Below are 9,079 nucleotides of genomic sequence, written 5' to 3'. Positions count from 1 at the left end.
ATAGACAGACAGAAGGATAGATAGATGGACAGACAGACAGACAGAGAGAAGGACAGATAAACGAACAGACAGACAAGTCAGATGGGCGGACGGAAAGAAGAACGAGTAGACAGACAGACAGACAGACAGACAGATAGATAGACAGTAAAGACACAGTAAAGTAGTTACTTGAGCAGGATCTGCTGGTTCTCTGCGGGACAGGTGTATCTATATTCAGTCATCATCACCTCAGTGACCTCCGAGCAAAAACTACTCTGAGGTTTTATGTTGAGGTTAGTGAAATGCATGTGAACACAACTTACTTTCTTTTCTTCTTGAATAAATCATGTTTTAGCTGTGGAAAAGAACAGGCAGATCCTGGCAGTCCAGGTCTGGTTGACTGTAGACTCCCTCAGGAACACTAAGTCACCCACCTTGGCAAAGATGACGCTCATACTTGCCATGTCTCTGACTCTGAGGCCTGACTGACTTTTATCCCGCCTCTCAGAGCTCTTCAGTCCGGTCTTGCAGAACCAATTTAATTCTTCATGCTTGACAGACAAATAGTCAGATTAATGTTTAATTAAAAAGAAGAGAAACTGTAGTTTGGAACACACTCTCAGGGCAATTTACATTTTGGAAAATTGGTGGTGAATTTGTGTGAACATGTATGTTTTGATTTGTATAAAAACATGTAACTTTTTGAGATAAGTAGTAGATAGATAAGATAAGAGACATAAAAGTAATCCACACAACTCCAGTCCATAAGTTAACATGTTGTGAAGCTGCATGTTTGTAAGAAACATTCTGACGGCACCCATTCACTGCAGAGGATCGATTGGTGAGCAAGTGATGTAATGCTAAATTTCTCTAAATCTGTTCTGATAAAGAAAGAAACAAATTCGTCTACACTGTGGATGGCTTGAGGGAGAGTACATTTTCAGCACTTTTTAAAATCTATTTCTTTATCAGAATGTGCAACTAAGTGGACTAAACTTTAACCACTTTTATTTCTGTGCCAAAAATATGGGTGATAACATCTTCAAAACATCTAAATATGTTTCCAGATTACTGAGTTTGTGATCCAGAGACCGTTTCCTCATGTGTCTATTTCTTTTGTTTACTCTCCCTCTGGTGGTGAAAACAGTCAATTACAATTTTATTCTCAGAATCCCAAGTCCCAACATTCCAAAATTCCAATAGTATTATTCAAATTGTCACTGCACCACTGAGACCCCGATTTATTAGTTATGTTTTTACTCAAAAATACTTGTCATTATTATGCCAACAGTGCTAAATTACAGCTTTATTTTATAACTCACACTGACAGTAACAGGTACATGTAACGTGGTCTTCAGCATCACAATGCACAGCTGATGGAGAGGTGTGACTGCTCTATGATGTCACACTAGATAGCAGTGAAAAAGCAGAGTTCAGTTAGGACGGAGGTCAAACCAGAATCCTGCCTGCAGACCAGAGTCTGAAATGGACACAGACAAAGCTCAGCAACAGTTCTCTGAAAATTACTCTGAGGTCACGGTTAGCTCAAGTGCAGGTAAGAATATTGCATCTGAAAAATATTATTGAAAAATATTTACAATTTAGTCATTTAGCAGATGCTTTTATACAAAGCAATGTACAAATGAGGAAACTGCAATGGCAACTTTTAAGCGTAATCTAGAGTAGGTAAAAAATAGAGCTGAAAAGCTCAGAGGAAACTACAAGCACCTTAATGTTTTTAAGCTGTGGCTTTAATACATAGGATAATTGAATATATATATATATATATATATATGGTGTTTATTTTATTTTATTATTTGTTAATTTAAATTATAGGTTTGTCAAAATTGTATGCTAAAAATTAAAAATAAGATGAATTTAAAAACTTCAGAAAATGTGAAACAGAAGTAGTTTTTTTCTGTGGTCTATCTGACTTGAGATACAGTGTTTCAGTAACTTTTTTGGAGATGTGTTTTTTTATACATTATTATTATTATAAAAAATAAAATAAAAAATGAAATAAAATTGAACTTGAAATAAAATAAAATACATAAATCTGAAAATGTGAAATAAAATGAGTTATGAAATTGTTATTAAATTAAATAAGTTACTATTTTAAGTAATTAAAAATAACTAATTAATCCTAAATAAACTAAAAACTAAAATGTAATAAAAACTATATAGACTATATAACTACATAAACATATACTATATAAACTATATAACTATATAAAATATATAAATATGAAAATGAGAAATGTTGCCTTGTTATGAAATTAGTTAGAAGTTAGAAGTTATTATTTTAAGTAATTAAAAAAAATGAATTAATACTAAATTAAGTAAAACTAAAAACTAAAACTTAATGAAAACTATATAGACTATATAACTATATAAACTATATAAACATTAACTGAAATCAAATTTATAAATATGAAAATTCAAAATGTTGCCTTGGCGGGCAGCTGAAATAAAATGAATTATTAAATTGTTATGAAATTAAATAATTAATATATATATATTATAATAATTAAAAATATATAATTTTACATAAATATAAAATATAATATAGATTATAAATAATTATTATAATTATAATTATAATTATAATATTATAATACATTAATACATTTTAAGTAATAATAAAAAACAAATTATTACTAAATAAACTAAAACTAAAAATGTAATGAAAACTATATAGACATAAAAAATACTAAAAATGGCAAAAAAAAAAAAAAAAAAAAATACTAAAAAACGTTAACTAAAATAGAATAAACTAAAAATTATAGCAGTATTCAAGGTGATACAAAAATAACATACTGTACAGTATGAGATCCAAAAATCCAATTTTAGCTAAGTTTCATGCACTTACTTCCTTTACCCTAATGTTGTGAATAGGCCCTGGAAACCAAGAGTCTCACAATTTGACAAATTAGTCACTTTTTTGGCCATTGTCTGCCTAAGCTGAGCTTAATCCTCAGGGCTCTAGCATGCCTCTCTCTCACGATATTGAGTTTAGGTGGCAAAGCCTGCTGTCTTTTGAGTTCCTGGACATTTGTTTGGAAGCACTAAGGCTCTTAAATCCTCTGTCTTCAGTGAACATGATTTGAGAGATGTGTACCCACAAATCCAACATCTCAGAGATGTCAATGCTTGATGAAACTCTGTCTGTCAATAGGAAATTGCTTGTAACTAGAGAGAGAGACCTGAGTCAAGACTTTCTGTTTGTTCTTCTCATAATGAATTCACTCCTTTGAATTTCACCTTATTGGATGCAGATGTTCAAAATCATTCGGGAGAAGATTCTGGGACATCTGAGAGCATCCGGGGTGGCGGAGGACGAGCGAGACCGTACCCTTCACCATCCCGCAGGAGACACCGAACCACCTTCAGCAATGAGCAGCTGGAACAGCTGGAGTTAGCCTTCAGACAGAATCACTATCCTGATATCTACTACAGAGAGGAACTCGCCAGAGCCACCAAACTTAACGAGGCTCGCATACAGGTAACTCACCTGTTTGCTAACATGCTAATTTACCTGTTGAGCTGATAGAGTTACATGCAACTGAATTAAATGTTCCCAAGTATATGTTACACTAAACAGAGGTGTTGAAACTGTTCACACTGATAGCGATTTCCAGGGAGACAGCAAAATATATGGGTTAAAAACTTGTTGCATTTGTCCGAAATTCTGTGGACAGATTCATAAAATTTTCAAAATTACAAAATAAGTTAAGACATTTCTTAAGACATGTTGCAAAGTGAAGTTCCTAAAAAAATCTTTAAAATTCTTGTTTACTTGAGAAGATAATGAGGCTTTTGTATTACCCAATTAGTAATACAATCAAAAAAAGATCCCTATTTCCGTCGATTTTTTTTACTGAATTTCAAATTGAGCAAAAAGTCACAAAAGTCACTCCTAATAATAACCAAAAAATTGTTTACATTATCGATCATTGGTTTTATTTGACCTTATTTCTAGTACACTGAAAAAAAAAAAACTAATGCAAAAAAAAAAAACAGAAATTGGCAGTACATTTTTACAAATAATTGCAAAGAATCTGCAAGTAACACATTAAATTAAACATGACATTTTGAAGTAGAAAGACTTAAATAATATTTTCTTGTAAAACACATTTCAAACACCTTTGTTTTAGTTACAATTTTAGGCAATCATTTCTTACAGAGTAGTAGTAATATATATGTGGTTAGTGTTGTCACGTATCGTACGAGGAAGAGGCGAATGACACAGGGTGGAAAGAAGGAAGGCCTCCAGGGCGGATCAGGGAGCTCAGGGAGCCATGGCGGAGCACACAGTCCGTGGGGCAATGGCGGATCAGGGAGCTCGGGGAGCCATGGTGGAGCACACAGTCGGGAGGCCATGACGGATCAGGGAGCTCAGGGAGCCATGGCGGATCAGGGAGCTCAGGAAGCCATGGCGGAGCACACAGTCCGGGAGGCCATGGTGGATCAGGGAGCTCAGGGAGCCATGGTGGATCAGGGAGCTCAGGAAGCCATGGCGGAGCACACAGTCCGGGAGGCCATGGTGGATCAGGGAGCTCAGGAAGCCATGGCGGAGCACACAGTTAAGGAGGCCATGGCGGAGCAGAGAGCCATGGCAGAGCAGACAGTCCGGGAAGCCATGGCGGAGCAGGCGGTTCAGGCATAAAAAAAAACGGACTTTTTTTCCTCAGAATTGCAATTGCAAGTTATAAAGTCAGAATTGCGATTCTGATAAACAAAGTGAGAATTGTGAGAAATAAACTCACAATTCTGACTTTTTTCTTAGAATTGCGAGTATATTTGACTCGCAGTTGTGTGTTATAAAGAACATATTACTCTTTTTTCCCCTTAGGATTGGACTTAATAACTCACAATTTAAAAAAAAAAATCAGAATTGCGAAAAATAAACTCACAATTGCAAGAAAAAAAGTCAGTTTCTCACAATTGTTTTTATCTCACAATTCTGACTTTATAACTCACAATTGCAAGTTTATATCTCACAATTCTGCCTTTTTTCACAGAATTGCCTGATACAAACTCACAATGCTGACTTTTTTCTCAGAATTGTGAGATATAAACTCGCAATTGAGAGTTATAGTCAGAATTGCGAGATATAGACTCACAATTGCGAGATCACAATTCTTACCTTTTTTTCTGGCAATTTCAAGTTTATTTTTTGCAATTCTGACTTTTTTCTGAGATATAACTAGCATTATTAACAAGTTATAATGTCCATTTCTGAGGGGAAAAAAGTTTTCAGAATTGCAAGTTTCTATATCACAATTCTGACTTTATAGCATGCAACTGCGAGACACAAGTGCAAGATATAAATTCGCAATTCTAAGAAACAAGTCAGAATTATGAGTTTATATCTCGCAATAAAGTTGTTTAAAACATTTTTTATTTTTTATTCAGTGAGGAAATGGGATTCCATAGAATATTTTACTCTTAAAGGTGCACTAAGCGATTTTTGCCAATGTTGATATTTGAAAGCACCAAAACAAACACACCCATACCCCGACAGGACCTCGCCCCTATTTTGATATCTCCGCCCCACACGTACGTACACAACCCTTGCATAATGATGATCGCAGAAAAAAGCGAATATAACACACAAGCAAATTCAAACAAAAGCCAACACAGATAAGTTGTGTGAAACAATGCAAAATCAACGTTACTCACCTATCAGAAAGAAGCAATGCAACCTCAGCATCCAATTTGAGCCCTTCCCGCTCCTTCAGTTCTCTCCATTGCAGGAAAGCTGCTCCGATATTTACGCAGGTCCTACCTCTTGCCTGATCACAAGCCTTCTTTTTAATGTTCTGTTCCTTCGATATTTTCTTATTTTTTATCTTCCATCTCTCTATATCTATAGTCAAACTGCTAATATCTATCCTGTTCACTCAAATTGAGCAGTCTCTTCTCGCCATCAATACAAGACACGCCCCTTACTGCTGATTGGCTACAAGTATGTTTTGAGACCCAGTCCAACACTGCGGTCAAAAGCGTTTTGTAAAAATTTCTTAGTGCACCTTTAAGTTAGAAAATATGAAGAAAAGAGCAGTTATAAAGTATTTTATTAACTCACTGGAAACTTGTTGCCTCATACCTGGCGTTCTTGGTTCTTGGCCACTCGTAAAACATCTACTATATTCACCTTCTTTCCCGTAAGAGCAGGTGAGGCCATTTGTAAATTTGATGTGTCTGGCTTCCAGCAGTTTTTAGCTGTACAAAACAGATTGTTTTGCTGCTTGATATTCCAAACTGGTGCGTCTTACCATATTGTTTTAATGTATTTTCTTAAAGGAGAAGTCCACTTCCAGAACAAAAATTGACAGATAATGTACTCACCCCTTGTCACTCTGCCTGAACTGTTTTTTTGTTTTTTGTTTTCCGGGTTCATGACAGTTAGAGTATGTCGAAAAACTCCCATCTCATGTTCTCCCTCAACTTCAAAATCATCCTATATCGCTGTTTTACCTTTTTTGTTAAGGGTGTTTGATCTTCTTTGCATGTTCACTGTGCAAAGACTGGGTCAGTACTTCTGCAGAGATGTAGGATGATTTTTAAATGATTTTGAAGTTCAGGGAGAAAATACAATTGGAGTTTTTCGACATACCCCAACTGTATTGAGCCAGAATACACAGGGAGAGCAAGACAAGATGAGCGTTTGAGATTAAAAAGTATTTAAATTGTATTTTAATGAAAATAACCAATCGTTTCAGTAGATAAGACCCTTCTTCCTCGGCTGGGATCATTACAACCACATTTAAACTGCTATTTGGAAGTTCAAAATCGGGGCACCATATCAGTTCATTATATGGAGAAAAATCCTGAAATGTTTAACTCAAAAAACATAATTTCTTTATGGCTGAAGAAAAAAAGACATGAACATCTTGGATGACAAGGGGGTAAGTACATTATCTGTAAATTTTCGTTCTGGAAGTGGACTTCTCCTTTAATTATGACCACAACAGTTTGTCCTGCAAACAGTTTTCAGTTTACTTCACGTAGTTATTCTTCTCGTTATTTTCGGCTACTGATGAACCGGAAGTCTAACACATTACCAGAAAACTGCTTAATTCCGTGCTGAAAAATGAGGTTGATAATATAATGACACATTAGCAATTTAACCATTGCTACACAGAATTTGACGTTACAACTTTCCATGTTAAGTCCGAAATTGTATAAATGTATGCGTATGCGTTTTTCCAGTTTTTTTTTTCATGTTCGTCATCCTTTCCTAACAAAAAACTTGCTACGGATGCAAAAATGCAGAAAATTGAACCTGATCTGATTTATTTATTTTTTATGACTAACGAAAGTTTGGACGCAGCGTGAGGTCGTAGTTATTTTCTCAAAATTTCAGACAAGAATTTCGGACCCAGTTTGCAAAGACCTTTAGGCTGCCAAACCTTGACTCCCTTGTCTGATTACTCTGACTCCTACACCTGCCTGCTTTTTGTTTCCTGCAGGTATGGTTTCAGAACCGTCGTGCCAAGCAGCGGAAGCAGGATCGTATCTCTCAGAAAGTGCTTCCGGTGGGCATGATGCCAGGACGAGCACCTCTCTTCAGCAGCATGTGTGTGCCTTCCTCAGCCATGGGACGGCAGTACCAATGCCCTCATTCACTGCCACACATCCCCCGATTCTCATCAGTGCTGCCCACTGGAGGATACCCACCCCACCCGTCCTCCGGCAGTCATTTCTCCTGCTCCTCGGGCCCTGCTCCATCATCACAAGCCACTAGACAGCCTGATGACTGGTACAATCAACTGCGCACCATCGGACCAGCCACTACTTCAGTGCTCTCACTGGCCTCGGTGTCACAGCTGGAAACCACCAGTCACTGGAACTAGAACAAGTGCTGTAAACCGTTTTGTACAAGAAGATACTTTAGAGTGAATAAAGCTTTTCAGTGACAAAGAAAGATTGACATTTTCCATCTTTATTACAGTTGCAATCACACAGAACATATTCTCTAAATTATTGCTATATCTACCTAGACAAAATATTTACCTTATGTTGATTTCCTTTGTTTAGGACAATTAAATTCAGTTTACACTGAACATACTGCAGACTTTAAATAAGAACTATTATGAGTATGTCATTTTCAGATCTCAGATGAAATGTACAATAGACCCTATCAACATTTCAATTACAAGACATCAGTAACATTTTACAGCTTTGGTAGAAATAAATTACACATGGTTTATATCAAATGCTGTTCTTCTTGCCATTGTATGTAAAATGTATGTAAATGAACAGACATGGGTCAATGACAATCTCTTAAAAATATTCATGTTGACATACAATTTAAAAAAATGTTTATGAAAACATTTTTTTTTTTCCTGAATTTTAGTTGCACCACATATTTGGTGGACAAAAGTTTTTCCTTTTTTTTTTTTAAACAATTAAAGGTGTATGCCAAACAATATACCAAACAACTTTGTTTTTGTTTTTTGTTTTTTCTTAATTATCATATCAACATAGTTGTATAACCTTTTTTTTCTTTTTTTTTGCTTCATACTGTAAAAATAAAATAAAAGTGAAAGAAGTAAAGTTTGGAATCAGGATTTTTAAAAATGTTTTTCAAAGAAGTCTCTCATGCTCATCAAGGCTGAATTTATTTGATGAAAAATACAGCAAAACATAAATATAGTGGAAAATTATATTTAAACTGACCGTTTTCTATTTTAATATATTTTAAATGTATGCCCTAAAATTTTTTAAAAGATCTTTAAATTTAAAAATAATAATACCATGAAAGAGAAGTCACTATATAGATAAATTACATTTTAAATGTATTTCCTAATAAATTATTAAATTTAGACTAAATGAGCATCATGTCATTGACCCACATGACATTTTGTGTACATTCAGACTCTAACAGCAAGGTAAAACACAGTGCACCATGATGTTTTGGAGGATATGGTTCCTATTTCTGTTTTAGAAATGCATAAAATCATCAAATATATTTCTAATACTCTCTAATGCACTTATTTTTAACATGATCCAAAACAACAATAGAGCTACAGAGGGATTCATTAAGATGTACAGAAACTTGCATATTGCACGTTTATATGTCAATCCAGATAAA

General features: G+C 35.0%; 2 protein-coding genes across 2 annotated transcripts in view; one reads left to right on the top strand and one right to left on the bottom strand.

Annotated features, from left to right (window-relative positions):
- Positions 1-1,421: 1,421 nt before the first annotated feature.
- Positions 1,422-7,923, top strand: prop1 (PROP paired-like homeobox 1). Its single transcript, XM_051125216.1, has 3 exons — positions 1,422-1,534; positions 3,255-3,481; positions 7,455-7,923. Exons 1-3 carry the CDS (start codon positions 1,465-1,467, stop codon positions 7,836-7,838), a joined length of 681 nt encoding a protein of 226 aa, XP_050981173.1. The 5' UTR covers positions 1,422-1,464; the 3' UTR covers positions 7,839-7,923.
- The window catches only part of mcfd2 (multiple coagulation factor deficiency 2, ER cargo receptor complex subunit), a 5,688-nt gene continuing 4,520 nt past the window's right edge, over positions 7,912-9,079 (bottom strand). The window contains exon 4 of the mRNA XM_051125218.1: positions 7,912-9,079. This exon is cut by the window's right edge and continues 620 nt beyond it. The gene's annotated coding sequence lies outside the window, so the exon portion shown is untranslated.

This window comes from Labeo rohita, chromosome 13, assembly GCF_022985175.1.
Source record: "Labeo rohita strain BAU-BD-2019 chromosome 13, IGBB_LRoh.1.0, whole genome shotgun sequence".
Classification (NCBI taxonomy): domain Eukaryota; kingdom Metazoa; phylum Chordata; class Actinopteri; order Cypriniformes; family Cyprinidae; genus Labeo; species Labeo rohita.
Note: the sequence above shows the minus strand (reverse complement) of the source record. Positions and strands in the feature narration are given on the sequence as shown.

Bases quoted from the DNA above. Each gene is read 5' to 3' on its own strand.
- prop1 (XM_051125216.1), top strand. From the start codon at position 1,465: ATGGACACAGACAAAGCTCAGCAACAGTTCTCTGAAAATTACTCTGAG. The intron at 1,535-3,254 runs GTAAGAATATTG...TATTGGATGCAG, and splicing joins CACGGTTAGCTCAAGTGCAG to ATGTTCAAAATCATTCGGGA. The intron at 3,482-7,454 runs GTAACTCACCTG...TGTTTCCTGCAG, and splicing joins TTAACGAGGCTCGCATACAG to GTATGGTTTCAGAACCGTCG.